Source organism: Salmo salar, chromosome ssa24 (genome assembly GCF_905237065.1).
Source record: "Salmo salar chromosome ssa24, Ssal_v3.1, whole genome shotgun sequence".
Taxonomy (NCBI): domain Eukaryota; kingdom Metazoa; phylum Chordata; class Actinopteri; order Salmoniformes; family Salmonidae; genus Salmo; species Salmo salar.
In genome coordinates this window covers 36,927,633-36,947,527 of record NC_059465.1, presented here as the reverse complement: position 1 = coordinate 36,947,527, position 19,895 = coordinate 36,927,633, and the positions used below count along the sequence as shown (strand labels likewise).

General features: G+C 42.0%; 1 protein-coding gene across 2 annotated transcripts in view; it reads left to right on the top strand.

Moving 5' to 3' along the window:
- The window catches only part of commd10 (COMM domain containing 10), a 38,352-nt gene that overhangs the window by 3,578 nt on the left and 14,879 nt on the right, over positions 1–19,895 (top strand). For both annotated transcript variants that reach the window (XM_045706578.1, NM_001146382.1), the window contains 2 exon segments: positions 1,271–1,426; positions 2,723–2,833. In XM_045706578.1, coding sequence (XP_045562534.1) covers positions 1,271–1,426; positions 2,723–2,833 — 267 coding nt within the window.

Here is a 19,895-nt window from a genome sequence, read left to right as displayed (position 1 = left end):
CTGAATACTTTCCAAATGCACTGTATAGTGTAGAATAAAATATATTAAATTCATTGTTGCACAGTTAACTTACCGTTTCCAGTCTAGAATGTAGTGTACTGTTGCCCAGTTTGAAGCTGATTTGAGAATTTTTAGGTGTCACATACAGAGCAATTTAAAAAAGGATGTATGACGTGTTCAAGTATCCAAAGTATGCACACTGTAACCTTTCTATGGTGCTATTGGTGATGATGATTGTCACAATATAAAATAATTAAGCCTGAAAGAGAACATGCTTTGTTATATTTCTTATTTAACCTTTATTTAACTAGGCAAGTCAGTTAAGAACAAATTCTTATTTACAATGACGGCCTAGGAACAGTGGGTTAACTGCCTTGTTCAGGGCAGAACAACAGATTTTTATCTTGTCAGCTCGGGGATTCGATCCAGCAACCTTTCGGTTACTGGCCCAAACCTCTAACCACTAGGCTACCTGCCGCTCCATAACAATGTGGTCACACAAACGCCAGCTGCCAGCCAAATAGCTGACTACTAACAAACTACAGAAGCATTGACTTTCATCATTGCAATTCACCCAGAATTCTGCAGGAAACTTCACCTGGCGGTAGGTTTCTCCACTGAGTAATATGAGTTGAGGTGTCATGTGTAGAATTGGTACAACATCTCAATGGTATGGCCACATACTGTACATGTACCTTTTTTCCTCATTAAAGCTGGGTTGGATGCTCAGTAGAGATATTCTATCATTCCAGTGTTTAATTGCTATATTGTAATTACTTCCGCCATGGGCTATTTATTTCCTTAACTCCCTTATCTTACCTCATTTGCACATGCTGTGTATAGACTTTTGTTTTCTTTTTTTCTACTGTATTATTGACAGTATGTTTTGTTTATCCCATGTGTAACTCTGTGTTGTTGTATGTGTCGAACTGCTTTGCTTTATCTTGGCCAGGTCGCAGTTGCAAATGAGAACTTGTTCTCAACTAGCCTACCTGGTTAAATAAAGATGAAATATAATGTAGACCAAGATTTAGCGTCTAAACATGTGTTAAGCGACGGTGAATAAAAAGAAGAGTGCCTCGAGTCCTATTACAGATCGTCTATCTCTATGCAGGCTGTCTATCACTATTACAGATCCCGTATCTCTATGCAGGCTGTCTATCACCATTACAGATCCCCTATCTCTATGCAGGCTGTCTATCACTATTACAGATCGTCTATCTCTATGCAGGCTGTCTATCACTATTACAGATCGTCTATCTCTATGCAGGCTGTCTATCATAATGTGAAGCCTGCATCCCTGAAGCAGCAGCTGGAGAAGATCCATCTTTCCCCAGAGAAGGCGGAGGCCTTCTGCCAGGCCTGGACCGCTGTCTGCCCAGATGTCGTGGAGAAGGTCAGGCAGAGGATTTTTGCTCCCAAAAAGGTGAGGAGAAACTGTGTCAACGGCAGTGCAGTAAATCTGCCCCTGCTATGGCGTTTAAGCTTTATTTATATCGTACGTACTCAACGAAATAATGCCATTACTGTAGCTACGAGAAATGGCGATCTTGCGTAGTTGTGTCCAGTTACAAATTGCGTCACTGCACAAGTACGTAGAATGGCTAATTGCATTATTGCATTGCGTACAAACATAATGTTTAGGCTTTCCTATCTCTAGTGGCTAAACAATGAAAGCAGAAAACGTTTGCACTTTCTTTGTGGCATTAAGCCAGTCCAGTTGAGCCAAAGTCCCGAGCCACACTGGCATGGATAGGAAACTGCCAGATCCAACTGATAATTTGAACATGAACGATTATACATTATACAAATGTTCTACCCCTGAACAAGGCAGTTAACCCACTGTTCCCTGGTAGGCCGTCATTGAAAATAAGAATTTGATCTTAACTGACTTGCCTGGTTAAAAAAACTATTGCCTGTGATGTTGTCATGATACTCTTATTGACAGCAGTCTTCGGGGGTGTCCTAAATGGCACTTTATTCCCTATATAGTACACTACTTATAGTGCACTACTTTTGACTGGGACCATCAGGGATTAGGGTGCCATTTGGGAAGTAGTCTTTAGCATTGTCCCCCTTGGGAGGCTGGAGTGGGTGTCATCACACTTGGTGCTGTGACATCCTGGGACCACACAGAGAGAAGTCCAGGTTTATTATGCCACTCGGCGTCATCTCTCCTCTCACCACACCTAATCTATTTCACTGCTAAAGCAGATTAATGGAGCGTTCTGCCACTTAGCGGTCCCATTGGGCCTCTGCTTTAAATGTGCTTTCACTGTACCATCCAACTGATCAGGGCCCGGTTTCCCAAAAGCATCTTAAGGTTAAGGTCATCGTTAGAACCTTCGTTGGGGCATCGTTAAATCAGAGCCGTTTCCCAAAACCATTGTTACTAAAGTTGCACTTAAAGCTTGTTATTTACCGACTGCCTCGGCTAAGTTGGTCGTTAGGTGCTTTCTTGCCCTTCCACATCACTTTATACAAGATCTCCACTAAACATAGAATCAAGATTTTGAACGATAGATCGTTAACACTCGTAAGCCTAAATTCCAGCGCTATTGGGAAAAACCGGGCCAGAATTGTTTCTTAAGATTTCTTAAAGCTAGAATCCTTAATGGGTGAAACTGCCAAGTCCGCTGGGGATATTGCATCAACAATGAAGTTACTGCAACAACGAACAGCATTTAAAATGTTTTTATCGTGGTTTCTGTATGGTTGATAGCTGGAACATGTCGGATGGCAGCTCAACCTTCAGATGGCCAAGTCCACCCAAGCCAAGTTGAAGGATCCACATGCAGTGCTGGAGCTCGGTGTCAGAAATGAGGATTCTGAGGTAAATGGCCTACTTCACACTGTTGAACACACACACCTTTGTTACCCACTAAAAACAGAGGGGCTGTTTACTTAGCAGATCTCAGGGGATCCATTCAATCTCCAAAATGGATGCTAATTCTGCATGTGTCCCTCTTGACAATGAAGCAGACCTGAAACCAGACAGCAGGGAGCTTGTTAACGATGGCCTCAAGGGCCAGCTTTCCTTTTAGTCCTGTGGGGTCTGTATCTGTACAGTGTCAGTAGACCATTTGTGACCATCAATGGACAACATTTGCAGATTTTCATCAGAAAATTGGAACCTAACGGTTCCCTTGGTTGTTATGGTAACACCAGGTTTATCAGGTGTTCGTGTTTATGGTGTTGTTTTGGTATTCTGTCCCCAGAGTTCTCTCCTCTCTCCTCTCTCTCTCTCATATATATCAATATAAGGGATTTATTGGCATGGGAAACATATATTAACATTGCCAAAGCAAGTGAAGTAGATAATAAATGAAAAGTAAACATTACACTCTCAGAAGTTCCAAAAGAATAAAGACATTTAAAATGTCATATTATATCTATATACAGTGATGTAACGATGTACAATAGGGAAAATAAATAAACGAATATGGGTTGTATTTACAATGGTGTTTGTTCTTCACTGGTTGCCCTTGTTGCATTAGTGAGGCTATAAAAGTAGCGAGGCTACATACAGACACCGGTTAGTCAGGCTGATTGAGGTAGTATGTACATGTAGATATGGTTAAAGTGACTATGCATATATGATGAACAGAAAGTAGCAGTAGTGTAATAGAGGGGTTGGTGGGTGGCGGGACACAATTCAGACAGCCCGGTTAGCCAATGTGCGGGAGCACTGGTTGGTCGGGCCAATTGAGGTAGCATGTACATGAATGTATAGTTAAAGCGACTATGCATATATGATAAACAGAGAGTAGCAGCAGCGTAAAAAGAGGGGTTGGGGGGGGCACACAATGCAGATAGTCCGGGTAGCCATTTGATTACCTGTTTAGGAGTCTTATGGCTTCGGGGTAAAAACTGTTGAGATGCCTTTTTGTCCTAGACTTGGCACTCCGGTACCGCTTGCCTTGCGGTAGTAGAGAGAACAGTCTATAACAGTCTATGACTAAAAATTGTCATAGACAATTTTTAGGGCCTTCCTCTGACATCGCCTAGTGTAGAGGTCCTGGATGGCAGGCAGCTTAGCCCCAGTGATGTACTGGGCTGTACACACTACCCTCTGTAGTGCCTTGCGGTCAGTCCAAGCAGTTGCCGTACCAGGCAGTGATGCAACCAGTCAGGATGCTCTCGATGGTGCAGCTGTAGAACCTGTTGAGGATCTCCGGACCCATGCCAAATCTTTTTAGTTTCCTGAGGGGGAATAGGCTTTGTCGTGCCCTCTTCACGACTGTCTTGGTGTGTTTGGACCATTCTAGTTTGTTGTTGATGTGGACACCAAGGAACTTGAAGCTCTCAACCTGCTCCACTACAGCCCCGTCGATGAGAATGTGGGCGTGCTCGGTCCTCCTTTTCCTGTAGTCCACAATCATCTCCTTAGTCTTGGTTACGTTGAGGGATAGGTTGTTATTCTGGCACCACTCGGCCAGGTCTCTGACCTCCCTATAGGCTGTCTTGTCGGTGATCAGGCCTACCACTGTTGTGTCGTCTGCAAACTTAAGGATGGTGTTGGAGTCGTGCCTGGCCATGCAGTCGTGGGTGAACAGGGAGTACAGGAGGGGACTGAGCACGCACCCTTGGGGAGCTCCAGTGTTGATGATCAGCGTGGCAGATGTGTTGCTACCTACCCTCACCACCTGGGGGCGGCCGGTCAGGAAGTCCAGGATCCAGTTGCAGAGGGAGGTGTTTAATCCCAGGATCCTTAGCTTAGTGATGAGCTTTATGGTGTTGAACGCTGAGCTGTAGTCAATGAATAGCATTCTCACGTAAGTGTTCCTTTTGTCCAGGAGGGAAAGGGTCAGTCATAGCCTCAATTTTGTCCCACACATTGAGTATAGTTGCGGAGAGTCCCTGTAATCCTAGATTCAGATCATTCAGGCGAGGAAAAAAACATCACCCAGATAGGCCAGTCGTGTGAGAAACTCGTCATCATGCAAGCGGTCAGACAAGTGAAAATTCTGGTCTGTAAAAAAAACTTTAAGCTCGTCTCCAAAATGTCTTTCAAGCTGTCAGGCATTCCTTTGGCAGCAAGAGCCTCTCGGTGGATGCTGCAGTGTACCCAAGTTGCGTCAGGAGCAACTGCTTGCACACGCGCCTTACCACTCCGCTGTGTCTCCCTGTCATGGCTTTTGCACCATCAGTACAGATACCAACACATCTTGACCACCAAAGTCCATTTGATGTCACAAAGCTGTCCAGTACTTTAAAAATATCCTCTCATGTTGTCCTGGTTTCCAGTGGTTTGTAGAAGAGGATGTCTTCCTTAATTGACCCCCCATAAACGTAACGGACATATACCAGGAGCTGTGCCAGGCCCGCCACGTCTGTTGACTGATCCAGCTGTAACGCATAGAATTCACTGTCTTGTATGCTATGGACGTGGGCATTACTAAACTGTTTGAAAATGTGAAGACTTTTAAAAATAATAATAATAATCTCTCACACAGTAATATGTGCTTTTCTTTATCTCATACACACTATATGATGATGATTAAAAAAAATGTTCTCTCAATATTTCCTCCCAAGCAAGAAAAACATCAATCAATTTATTTAAATCCACTTACATGGGCCTGTTGGGAATAGATAGCTACAGACCTGAGGCAAGCCAAGCTAATGGGAGGAGCAGCCACAGTTCATCACAATCTGCTGAGAGGCTGTGCCTCTAACACCCAAGAGGGGGCACTGTTGCTCCACAACAATTTCTGGCGTTCCCAGGATCTGCTGTCTACAGAGAATGGTTTTCTGGTTCAACTTTAAACTGTTCAAGTGTGTGTGTGTGTGTGTGTGTGTGTGTGTATTAGAGGTCGACCGATTCAGATTTTTCAACGCCGATACTGATTATTGGTGGACCAAAAAAGACGCTACCGATTAATCGGCCAATTTATTATTATTATTTTTTTCTTTCACTTATTTAATTTAAAAAAGTTATTATTTGTAATAATGACAATTACAACAATACTGAATGAACACTTATTTTAACTTAATATAATACATCAATAAAATCAATTTAGCCTCAAATAAATAATGAAACATGTTCAATTTGGTTTAAATAATGCAAAAACAAAGTGTTGGAGAAGAAAGTAAAAGTGCAATATGTGCCATGTAAGAAAGCTAACGTTTAAGTTCCTTGCTCAGAACATGAGAACATATGAAAGCTGGTGGTTCCTTTGAACATGAGTCTTCAATATTCCCAGGTAAGAAGTTTTAGGTTGTAGTTATTATAGGACTATTTCTCTCTCTACCATTTGTATTTCATATACCTTTGACTATTGGATGTTCTTATAGGCACTTTAGTATTGCCAGTGTAACAGTATAGCTTCCGTCCCTCTCCTCGCTCCTACCTGGGCTCGAACCAGGAACACATCGACAACAGCCATCCTCGAAGCAGCGTTACCCATGTAGAGCAAGGGGAACAACCACTCCCAAGTCTCAGAGCGAGTGATGTTTGAAACGCTATTAGCGCGCACCCGCTAACTAGCTAGCCATTTCACATGGGTTACACCAGCCTAATCTCGGGGGTTGATAGGCTTGAAGTCATAAACGGCGCAATGCTTGAAGAATTGCTAAGAGCTGCTGGCAGAACGCATGAAGGTGCTGTTTGAATGAATGCTTATGAGCCTGCTGCTGCCTACCATCGCTCAGTCAGACTGCTCTATCAAATATCAAATCATAGACTTAACTATAACATAACACACAGAAATACGAGCCTTTGGTCATTAATATGGTCGAATCCGGAAACGGTCATTTCGAAAATGAAACGTTTTATTATTTCAGTGAAATACGCAACCGTTCCGTATTTTATCTAACGGGTGGCATCCCTAAGTCTAAATATTCCTGTTGCATAGCACAACCTTCAATGTTATGTCATAATTATGTAAAATTCTGGCTAATTAGTTACGGTCTTTGTTAGGAATAAATGGACTTCACACAGTTCGCAATGAGCCAGGCGGCCCAAACTGCTGTATATACCCTGACTGCTTGCACGGAACGCAAGAGAAGTGACATAAATTCATGTTAGCAGGCAATATTAACTAAATATGCAGGTTTAAAAATATATACTTGTGTATTGATTTTAAAGAAAGGCATTGATGTTTATGGTTAGGTACATTGGTGCAACGACAGTGCTTTTTTTCGCAATTGCGCTTGTTAAATCATCACCGTTTGTCGAAGTAAGCTGTGATTCGATGAGAAATTAACAGGCACCGCATCGATTATATGCAACGCATGACACGTTAGATAAACTAGTAATATCATCAACCATGTGTAGTTAACTAGTGATTATGTTAAGATTGATAGTTTTTTATAAGATAAGTTTAATGCTAGCTAGCAACTTACCTTGGCTTCTTGCTTCCCTCGCATAACAGGTAGTCAGCCTGCCATGCAGGCTCCTCGTGGAGTGCAATGTAAGGCAGGTGGTTAGAGCGTTGGACTAGTAACCGGAAGGTTGCAAAAACGAATCCCCGAATCCCCCCTGAACAAGGCAGTTAACCCCCGTTCCAAGGCCGTCATTGAAAATAAGAATGTGTTCTTAATCTGACTTGCCTAGTTAAATAAAGGTGTAAAGATATATATTTTTAATTAAAAAAATAAATACAAATTTTACATCGGCAAATCAGTGGCCAGAAATACCTATTATTATTATTATTATTTTATTTTTTTGTTTGTTTTTTGTTTTGTTTTGTTATGAAAACTTGAAATCGGCCCTAATTAATCGGCCATTCCGATTAATCGGTCGACCTCGTGTGTGTGTGTGTGTGTGTGTGTGTGTTCTGTAGATCATCTTGTTTGTCTTCAGAGTTTCACAATATCATTAACAAATATTTTCAATTCAGAAGTTATTCTGCATGCACGTAATAACAAAATAACAACTATCTCTGAAACCATTTCAGTATATAGTGTTGATTTGAAGGGAGAAGACTTGATAATACCCAGATAACCTTCCAGGTAGTGTGATATTGGATCTCTGAGAGGGAGGAGGAGGAGGACAGCTGTACATTATTGATTTGGAAGCCAAGTATCGGAGTTAGAGAACTCCCACCTGATCAGTGTCTTGCTTCATCAGCCCAATCCCAGAGGAGAAGCAAGCAAACCTCCAGTAGTGTATAGTATGAAACCTGTCTCCTCTCCTCTCCATCCAAGCCAGCCAGGGAGCCGCTGGAGTTACATATCCCTAACACACACACACAAACGCACAAACAACGTCTCTCAGATGTTACTTGAAGTCTGAGATGGTAAAATCCTTCAACAGTCTCTGGGCCTCTCTCTCATCTCTCTGTCCCTCAGCATTAGAGGATTCCATTGCTCACTGCTCTAAATGGGCCAGCTTGGGGATTAGCTCATTATACATAGTGTTTGTAGACATAGCTAATTAAAATAAACCTACCAGTTTGCTAATTTAATGTAACCTTCAGTATGAGTCATAGAATGGTTATTCATTTATAGGTCTTTGCTCTGATGGTGTAAGGCAGGGACGGGTATTCAATTCTTACCCTACGAGGTCCGGAGCCTGCTGGTTTTCTGTTCTTCCTGATTAATTAATTGCACACACCTTGGTATCCCACGTCTAAAACAGTCCCTGGTTACAGGGGAACAGCGTGGGGGTGACTGGCTTCAAGGTTGAATTTGAGAGGTCTAAGATGTATTATAAACTGGGTGGTTCGAGCCCTGAGTGCTGTTTGGCTGACAGCCATGGTATACTACAGGTATGCCAACATGTATTTTTACTGTTCTAATTATGTTGATAACCAGTTTATAATAGCAATAAGGCACCTCGGGTTTGTGATATATGGCCAATATACCACGGCTTAGGGCTGTGTCCAGGCACTCCGCACAGCGTCGTGCTTAAGAACAGCCCTTAGCCATGGTATATTTGCCATATACCACACCTCCTCTGGCCTTAATGCTTAAATAGGTTGAATGTGTATTAAGATGATTACTACGGAATTGCTTCGATCCAAGCAGGGTGACTTAGAATTGTGGTAGTATATTGACGGTTCTTGCCAAACGTGGCCTTCTCTTCTTCAACATTTTCATCTCCACCTCAACTCTTAATCCTGCACCCTACCACTAAGACTAGCACTTTCTGGCATCCTACTTCGTATAGATAAATAGATTATTCCTAATTGTATTTTCCTGTTCTGTCATTCTGACTTATGCATGAGTGTGCTGTTGTTGGTTGCCATTTCCTTGTAATGCTATTCCCAGCCAGTGAGTGCCCTAACTAATTATATTTCATCAAACCTACTTGTTTTGTATCAAAGCATCTGACTTGAAAGACTTCTGATTCTAATGTATTTATCCACTGAGGAGCGGAAGCTCTTTGTTGGAATTCTCCCAGTGATGCTGTGACCTCATTTACTATCAGCTAGAGAGATAAAGAATGCAATTAAACATTACATTTTTACTTATGAAGAGGTGCTGTGATTATCCCTATTCAAAACATCCACGCTCCTCTTCCTCACATGTCTCTGCCACAGATGATCCGCAACAAGTTGAAAACAGAAACTTTCAATCTTCGCCCAAAAAACACAGAGCTAACAAGCAGTCTTAGAGTTAAAACTGTAAAATAACAGGAATGGGTTTTATGTCAGGCGATCAATATATCGGATAGCTTTAAACCAAAATGGTGGCAGCCAGACTGAAATCCCTTCAAACTCCCACCCGTCACATGGCACAATAAAGCCTTGTCTGGGGCTTGTCGTCCTCTTCATGGCCCAGGATGCTTTGTGCAGCCATCTTTTGGGCTCCTTTCTCCTTGGTGATTAGTTTTTTTCTCCTTTGGGATCCCATTCAGGGTGCCCATTGTTCCGTGATTATCCATTCCTCTGGTGATGTGTACAGCCCAGTGGCATAATAGTACCCATACAATGATGTCACAGCTTTATTTGCTGCGGGGACCATTGATTCCCCCCTTTCCTCCTTTCCTATACCCCAATTCTGTGCTTCTTGAGGATTTGTGGCTGTTTAGCACACCCACGATACATGTTGGATGCAGACATGAGTGGGGAAGGTGGCAAATCCATCCAAACACATTTAATTCCCATTTGTTTGTCTTGTTTGGTCTCAGATCTTGGTTCTCAAATCTGAGCTAGTTTTTCCCTCTGCAACAGTTTCTTCAGCTAAATGTAAATTGCCAGATGACATTGTTTTTCTTTCTGCAATAGTGAAGTGATTTTTAGTTGTTAGCCAATGTTTTTGTTCGAGGTGTTTTAAGGTGGTCCGGACTCTCTCTCTGTTAGTACACAGTTACGTGCAAGGTGTTGTTTAAGGTGGTCTGGACTCTCTATTCGTACACGTTTACGTGGATTCTGAGATCTCAAACAAGCCCTGTTGATTGTGGAATGGGAAGGAAAATCAGAACTTTTCATCTCAACGAAGCCTGTGGCATTATAAAGTGAGGTGAAATACCTAGTCTAATTTTTATATTGATATACCATACCTGTTTTCTTTGACTTTTTTTTCTCTGTAGGATTCTCTTGGGTATATAGTTATTTAGCTGTCTGTCTTTGTGCTGCATTCGATGTTGTAAAAACATATTTTTCTATATAATAACACATACTGGTTGTGAAAGGGGAGCCATTACAGTATGGTTTTCCTTGCCAGTCCTGGTAGGTACTGTCATCAGCCCTTTAATGACAGACAAGGTTGTTTCCTTCTATTTCAACTAATTGTCTCACTCTTACAGCATAGTCATTTGGAATGTTTACATCTTAGAGGATTCTGTTGAAAGGTGCTGCATGTAATGCAGGAAAACAAGGTTTCCATGCATAGTGTGTACCGCACTACTTAAAGATCCACATGCCCCAGGTAGGCTGCATAATGAATACTATTGCATGGAAATTAAAGGCCTTTTTTCAGGCTGTTTTTCCAGAGTATTATGTCTTGAACTGTTACATGTAGCCTATTTTCTTTGTCCTGTATTTTCCCCTAAAGAGAGATGACTACGACAATGCCGCAGTTTTATACAAAAGATAGTTAGTTGGTTGACCATTTCACACCATTTATGTCCAGCGTCGGGTTGGATTTAGTTGAATAAACCTAGTGGATTTGGAGAGGGAGGCAGCTGTAGGCGTTTGACCTGGTGGTTGCTTGTTTCTCACAAGCCTACTGTAAAAATGGTCAAGGCTCTCACAGCCGCAGTGTCTGCATACCAGAGGGCTCAAGCTGGCTGCCTAGACAATCACTAGGGTTGCCACACAGAAGAGGCCCTACAGTGGTGAATAGCAGCCATCAGCCTCGCCTCTCCCTCCTCCCTGAGCCAAAGCATACATTCTACTACATGTATACAGTTTCAAAATGGAGGCCATGGTGGGTCCATGTATCCCGGCCCTTGGCATGCCACTGTTTCTGTCATTTAATTGGAGCACATTGTTTCAAGCTTGAGTTGCTCTTGAAAGGACTGTGGGTTTGGCCCTTGGCACTGCAATAAGTGCATAGTGCCTAGTCCGTTGCAGGCAAAGCTCCCTCTAATCGTTTTGTTATGGCTTATACTTGTCCTGTTTTGTTGCGTGTTCATCTTGGCAGAATTAAATTGTCTGTACCATGCTTTCCAACCTGAGCCGCTTGTAGCGAGGCTGGGAGACATCCCCGGAGAAAGATAAGTCAGTGTTGGTTTAACCTATTCCATTGTGGCAACCATGTGGCAATATTCTCCAATTTGCACTTCCAAAAAATGAATTGTAGAAAATGAGGATTTGATGAAAGTAAGTGTTTTTGAATATCACACTGCAGCACACTAGCTTCATGTGTTATGTTATTAATGTGTCACTCACAATCTGCAGCCACAATAGATTCTGTGTCAGTCAGCCCTCCATCCACAGTGTGGCTTCCCAACAGGCTGAATGAGGGATCTGAAATGGAATGAGTGGAAAGTGTTGAATACTGTTTGTGCCGCGCTATTTCGGCCATTCAGAAGATGAGTCATGACATGTGAATCCATGCATTGGTTAGAAGACCGCCTCTGTCTCTGTCTGCGTCTCTGTCTCTGTCTGCGTCTCTGTCTGCGTCTCTGTCTGTGTGTTTCTCTGTGTGTGTCTCTGTCTGTCTCTCTCTCCACAATCACTTGCATCTTCTTTGCTTGCCTGAGCATTATTAGTGATATGCTTCTTGTTAATCGCTGTATGATGCTTACTCGTGCTAAAAGTGTTTGAGATCAAATGATAGCCGAATGTTCCATACAGAGAGGAGGTGGTGTTAAGACTGTTTTTACTGAGAAAGTCATGGTTTTGCGCCATTATTCCCACCGTTGTACCAACATTTCTTTGATCTAATTCAGTATTTACCTGGCACTAGTATGTATGTATGTATGCATGCATACATGCATACATGCATACATACATACATACATATACAGTTGATGTCGGACGTTTACATACACTTAGGTTGGAGTCATTAAAACTAGTTTTTCAACCATTCCACAAATTTCTTGTTAAGAAACTATAGTTTTGGCAAGTCGGTTAGGACATCTACTTTGTGCATGACACAAGTCATTTTTCCAACAATTGTTTACAGACAGATTATTTCACTTCACTGTATCACAATTCCAGTTAGGTCAGAAGATTACATACACTAAGTTGACTGTGCCTTTAAACAGCTTGGAAAATTCCAGAAAATTATGTTATGGCTTTAGAAGCTTCTGATAGGCCAATTGACATCATTTGAGTCAATTGGAGGTGTACCTGTGGATGTATTTCAAGGCCTACCTTCAAACTCAGTGCCTCTTTGCTTGACATCATGGGAAAATCAAAGAAATCCACCAAGACCTCCGCCCCCCAAAATGGTAGACCTCCAGAAGTCTGGTTCATCCTTGGGAGCAATTTCCAAACGCCTGAAGCTCCCACTTTCATCTGTACAAAAAATAACACGCAGCCGTCATACCGCTCAGGAAGGAGACGCATTCTGTCTCCTAGAGATGAAGGTACTTTGGTGCGAAAAGTGCAAATCAATCCCAGAACAACAGCAAAGGACCTTGTGAAGATGCTGGAGGAAACAGGTACAAAGTATCTATATCCACAGTAAAACGAGTCTTATATCGACATAACCAGAAAGGCCGCTCAGCAAAGAAGAAGCCACTGCTCCAAAACCTCCATAAAAAAGCCAGACTACGGTTTGCAACTACACATGGGGACAAAGATCGTACCTTTTGTAGAACTGTCCTCGGGTCTGATGAAACAAAAATAGAACTGTTTGACCATAATGACCATCGATATGTTTGGAGGAAAAAGGGGGATGCTTGCAAGCCGAAGAACACCATCCCAACCGTGAAGCACGGGGGTGGAAACATCATGTTGTGAGGGTGCTTTGCTGCAGGAGGGACTGGTGCACTTCACAAAATAGATGGTATCATGAGGCAGGAAAATGATGTGGATATATTGAAGCAACATCTCAAGACATCATTCAGGAAGTTAAAGCTTGGTCGCAAATGGGTCTTCCAAATGGACAATGACCCCAAGCATTCTTCCAAAGTTGTGGCAAAATGGCTTAAGGACAACAAAGTCAAGTTATTGGAGTGGCCATCACAAAGCCCTGACCTCAATCCTATAGAAAATTTGTGGGCAGAAATGAAAAAGTGTGTGTGAGCAAGGAGGCCTACAAACCAGACTCAGTTACACCAGCTCTGCCAGGAGGAATGGGCCTAAGTTCACCCAACTTATTGTGGGAAGCTTGTGGAAGGCTACCAGAAACGTTTGACCCAAGTTAAAGGCAATGCTACCAAATACTAATTGTGTGTATGTAAATGTCTGACCCAATGGGAATGTGATGAAAGAATAAAACCTGAAATAAATCATGCTCTCTACTATTATTCTGACATTTCACATTCTTAAAATAAAGTGGTGATCCTAACTGACCTAAGACAGGGAATTTTTACTAGGATTAAGTGTCTGGATTTGTGAAAATTCTGAGTTTAAATGTATTTGGCTAAGGTGTATGTAAACTTCCGACTTCAACTGTACATACAAAGGAGTAAAATTGGGTTTGTTTAGTTGTATTCAGTGGTGTGTGGTTGTGGCAGATCCCCATGGGATATCTTGTCAAACCCACACTCAGGACTTTAACCCCTTTAACTCAATACTTCGTTTAGAGCAACCAGATTAATTATAGATGCAGCATCAGTATGTCACTTTCATACTCAGCTCTCACCATCAGATTGCTCCATGGGAAATGGCTCAGCAGGCCAAAAGAGATGCCCACAGCATCCGACTCTCCAGAAACCATTCCTGTTTCACGTCTGTGTGCCGTCAGTGTTGAATCAATCCCCACCATAACTCAAAACAAGCCTTTTTCAACACCAAAGCAACAATTTGAGACTGGGGGTGTAAGATGCGCTTGAAAAGCTTTGTTAAATGAAGCTCTGCAGTATGTTGGTTGGTAAAGCTACAGTGGGGAAAGTATTCACACCCCTTGACTCTTTCCACATTTTGTTACATTACAGCCTCATTCCAAAATGAATGTTTTTTTTCCCCCCCTCAATCTACACACAATACCTCATAATGACTAAGAAGCAAAAACAGGTTTTTAGAAATTTTGGGAAATGTGTTAAAAATAAACTGATATCACATTTAGATAAGTATTCAGACCCTTTGCTCAGTGCTTTGTTGAAGCACCTTTGGCAGCGATTACAGCCTCGAGTCTTCTTTGGTATGACGCTACAAGCTTGGTACACCTGTATTTGGGCAGTTTCTCCCATTCTTTGCAGATCCTCTCAAGCTCTGTCAGGTTGGATGGTGAGCGTCGTTGCACAGCTATTTTCAGGTCTCTCCAGAGCTATTCGATCGGGTTCAAGTCTTGGCTCTGGCTGGGCCATTCAAGGACATTCAGAGAAGCCATTCCTGCGTTGTCTTGGCTGTGTGCTTAGGGTCGTTGTCTTGTTGGAAGGTGAATCTTAGCCCCAGTCTGAGGTCCTGAGCACCCTGGAGAAGGTTTTCATCAAGGATCTCTCTGTACTTTGCTCCGTTCTTTTTTCCCTCGATCCTGACTAGTCTCCCAGTCCCTGCCCCTGAAAAACATCCCCACAGCATGATGCTGCCACCTCCATGCTTCACCATAGGGATGGTACCAGGTTTCCTCCAGATGTGACGCTTGGCATTCAGGCCAAAGAGTTTATATCTTGGTTTCATCAGACCAGAGAATCTTGTTTCTCATGGTCTGAGAGTCCTTTAGGTGCCTTTTGGCAAACTCCAAATGGGCTGTCATGTTCCTTTTACTGAGGAGTGGCTGCCATCTGGCCACTTTATCATAAAGGCCAGATTGCTGGAGTGCTACAGAGACGGTTGTCCTTCTGGAGCTCTGTCAGAGTGACAATTGGGTTCTTGGTCACCTCCCTGACCAAGGCCCTTCTCCTCCGATGCTCAGTTTGGCCGGGCGGCCAGCTCTAGGAAGAGTCTTGGTGGTTCCAAACTTCTTCCATTTAAGAATGACGGAGGCCACTGTGTTCTTGGAGACCTTTTAATGCTGCAGCCATTTTTTTTGTTTGGTACCCTTCCCCAGATCTGTGCCTCGACACAACCCTGTCTCGGAGCTCTACGGACAATTCCTTCGACCTCATAGCTTGGTTTTTGCTCTGACATGCACTGTCAACTATGGGATCGTTATAAAGACAGGTGTGTCCTTTCCAAATCATGTCCAATCAATTGAATTTACCACAGGTGGACTACAAGTTGTAGAAACATCTCAAGGATGATGAATGGAAACAAGATGCACCTGTGCTCAATTTTGAGTCTCATAGCAAGCGTCTGAATACTTATGTAAATAAGGTATTTCTGTTTTTTATTTTTATTTTAACTGTTTTTGCTTTGTCATTATGGCGTACTGTGGGTAGCTTGATGAGGAAAACATTTATTTAATCAATAATTTTAGAATAAGACTGTAATGTAACAAAGTGTGGAGGGGTCTTTCTGAATGCACTGTAAATGTTTTTTATCCTCTTAGGCAATATCATAAACAATTTTGGCAATTTTTTGAAGAGTACGGTTGCAGCTCTTTTCAGGTCTCTCTTCAGGTCTCGTCAGGTTGATTAAAAACGTGTGTATTTTTGTATAACATTAAATGAATGAAAGCATGCCTACGTCTGTACAGTACTGTAATGCCTATTAGGAATACTCTGTCTATCCATAGCTATAAACTGATCTCTGCTCCCTGGTCCTTGGTCCCTGTGTATCGACTCTTATCATCATCAAACCTGAGTAATGTGGCTTACAGTGGCACTGAACTTCTGAAAGCATTAACCAATCATTTTTCTGCTGCATTGCGCATTTTCAATGAAACACGGGATGGGTTGGAAAGAACATGTACGCAATTTACTTACGTTCCCTGACCATATCCTCTGCCATATGTCTCCATTATTGTTCTATTAATAGCTGGACTTCTTATCGGTTGTTGGATCATAAAGGCTGTGTGGACACAATACTTGGAACCCACTCCCTGTTGGAGTCTATCTGCTGGGATCTGCCCGGCAGAAATGGGGCTTAGAAAAATCAAGCAAGCTCCACATGATGAGACCAGATGGCTTTATTGCATCAAGGCTTCATCAAAGCAATGCTAAATTCCAATGTAATCTCGGGCGAGCTAGATAGTGCAGATATGAAACAAAGCTCTATGAAAGATGTCATATGTTAAGAGGGGAAACCTTGTTTTAATGTTGTGGCGTCGCTAGTTACTTAGCTAAAGACGTGGAGATGATGTAGTAGAGGGTGAGAATCTCTCCGCAAGTATCCAGTGTGACTCCAAATTAACATCTTGCGTTTTGTATCAAACACTTCTAATTTAAACTCTAAAACCTCTAAAATGAATTGAATAAGTGTTTAATAAACATGACTGATCAACTATTTATGCTGTATTTAAGGGGAAAGAGCATTTGGAAATGACGCTGTTCAAGCACTGAAATGTATACTGGATTCAGACACGTATCTGTAGATGGGATTTGAATCAATAGGCCTTAGCTTTGTCATAAAAGAGAACTAGCTCAATTCATTTTGTCTATCTGCTGTCAGGGGTTGCTGGCTGGCTGGGGCCTGCCATACCTTGAATACATTGTTTCTTTAAGTTCAGTCAGTTTTGTCAGGTATAAATTATGTATAGGATTTAACCTGAAAGTTAAAACAGTCAAACAATACCTTCTTTTGTGAATTCTAATGAATCATTCAAACATGTTGTAGGCCGTGGGCCTGGGGAACTAGATTGCATGCCCCATAGTCTGCCTGTGTCGTTGTCTTCTCCAGATCCAGGTTCGAGTAAAGCCCATATTAAACAAAGCGTTTGTATTTTTTTTTAGCGTGAAAGAGCGTGTACATGCTGGAATTAGAATGCACAGTGGTGAATGAGAAAAAGACGGGCCATCATGCGTTTCAAATTAGAACATCGAGTCTATTTTTCTCACGTTTACGTGAAGCAATGCTGGTAAAGTGAGGAAATGAACTGTTTGTGCATTGACATCTGGAATTGTGAAATGTATAGTTAAAAAGTATCTAAGTGTTTAAGGTGAGCTGCCAGTACCAATAATACATACGCCTATTTGAAAACAATAACTTTATGCCTAACTTTTGTTGATTTTGAGCACAGGCATATAGCCTAGGCAGGCTATGGCTGGGAAACTCCAGGAACTCCGTTCAAGAGAGAATGATGTTATGTAGAAATAAAGAATTTAGCTAGTCTCGTTCTAAGTGCTAGAGTGTATTAGCTACAACTCTCCTGATGTTCCTGAGCCAACATAACAACAGGAGGCAGGTACGGTGGCTCCCGTAGGACATATATAAGGTGAGTCAAAAGGAGCGCGCAACAATACTTCACAAGGGCTACATAGCGAACATCACAAACACAACTGTTTATTATCGATTCTCGTGACCGTTAAGTTGGCATACGCTACGCAGTGCGATGTGACTTGGCGCTCTCTACTCACACGCAAAGTCTGTGTGGATCCGGCATAACAGTACACTCACATTAACCCAGAACCACATTTTGTGCTCTTATTTGTACAATCTTACCTTCCTATTTTAAGTGTCAATGAAGTTGTTCTCTCAAAATGCTAGTCCTATACATTTAATTCAACAGCCCTCAGTGGTTTTTACACCTGGTTTTGCAGACCGAACAGCAACTAACTAGCCAAGATGATATTACATAATGATGTTTGTTTGTCCTGAAGATTCATTCGAGGGTATATACAGTGCTAGAATACTACCCCTTGTCTTCATTAGACACAAGATGTAATCCTATTGTAGGTCCCATACTGTAGTAGGACAAACAGGACAGGCTTGCACCCCCCTGAGACCCTGACCTTTAGAGTTGGTGTTATGGACTAGACTCATAAAGGATGACTTAAGCTCAGAGGTGCTGATAAAGCATGACTGCTCACGCTCAAAGCTGAAGACGTTTGTCTTTTTTTGTTTTTTGACCATTCATGGGAATGTGCTAGCTTCATCAAGGTGCTGTGCTGTGCCCTCTTTTAATTATTCAACCCAAATTTGAAGGGAGCTGTTTAAAACCGCTCCAAATGTTGTTCATCTGTTTTGATGGTCCCTCTCGGTCCATTCTGAATGTCATAAAGAGCAGCAACCGATTTATCATCTGGGGTTTCAGATAAACGCCAAGCGTCGTGGACGGGTGATAGCAAAGTGAACTGCAGTTGAACTGAAAGACTAACAGACATGCCTACGTTCCTCAGCCTAGACTTTTAACCACTTAAAAATAGTTATTCTTTAGGAGCAAATTTGCGGCGGCAGGTAGCCTAGCGCTTAGAGCATTGGGCCAGTAACCGAAAGGTTGCTCGATCGAATCCCCGAGCTGACGAGGTAAAATTCTGTCGTTCTGCCCCTGAACAAGGCAGTTAACCCACTGTTCCTCGGTAGGCCGTCATTGTAAATAAGAATTTGTTCTTAACTGACTTGCCTAGTTAAATAAACGTTAAATAAATACAATTTATTAAAAAAATTACCTGGCAGCTCTCTACAGTCATAATTCTAAAGTCAAATTTCTGTCATTATTTTGTGTTATTGACTGTACGTTTTGTTTATCCCATGTGTAACTGTTATTTTTGTCTCACTGCTTTGCTTTATCTTGGCCAGGTCACAGTTGTAAATGAGAACTTGTTCTCAACTGGCCTACCTGGTTAAATAAAGGTTAAATAAATAAAAATAATAATAAAATTAAAAAATGAACTGTGTCACACTGACTTTTTTCTGTTCACACTAATGATGTACTCATCCTCAAATCCCTACAGTTAACAATACTGCATTAATAAAGCAGAACTTGTACTCCACGCCAAGCAGCTCCTAGCTACATATTTGTTCACTGCAAATGTAATTTTTTTGTTTTTTGTACATGTGGTTTTATAAATAGGCTATGTGTTTGAGAATTCATTTCAACATTGTTTCTACCAACTGGCAAGCAGGCAATACAAGTATTTGCTATCTTAATTGTTCTTTTTTTTTTTTATGAGGACTTTGGCTTCTCCATAAACTCTTTGGATTTAAGTATATTTTTCTGTGCGATTGTATTCCACACAGAATGTGCATTTTACAGACAAAACATGCTGTAGGTCGTCTCATCTTCGTTGTTCTATTCAATAGCTTATTACAACCATCAAACCACTCTCTTTATGTAGGCGTGTGATATTTCCAAGGATGTGGCCCCAGACAGGATGCTCTAGGCGTACTGCATCCTGCAGGTGATCTATCCTGGGTCTTTGGCCAAGAGTTGGGTTCCGCCTACTCTCTAGCCCTAATCCCACCCCCATATGACCCCCCCCCCACACACACACACACACACTCACACACACACCTCTCTCACCTTCTCATTTGGTTGTGGCTTTGCAAATATAAAGCCTCGCACGATGGTAGGCTATTTTAATCGGAAAACATGGTGATGGGGTGCTACTTGGCAATGGAAAAGCATCT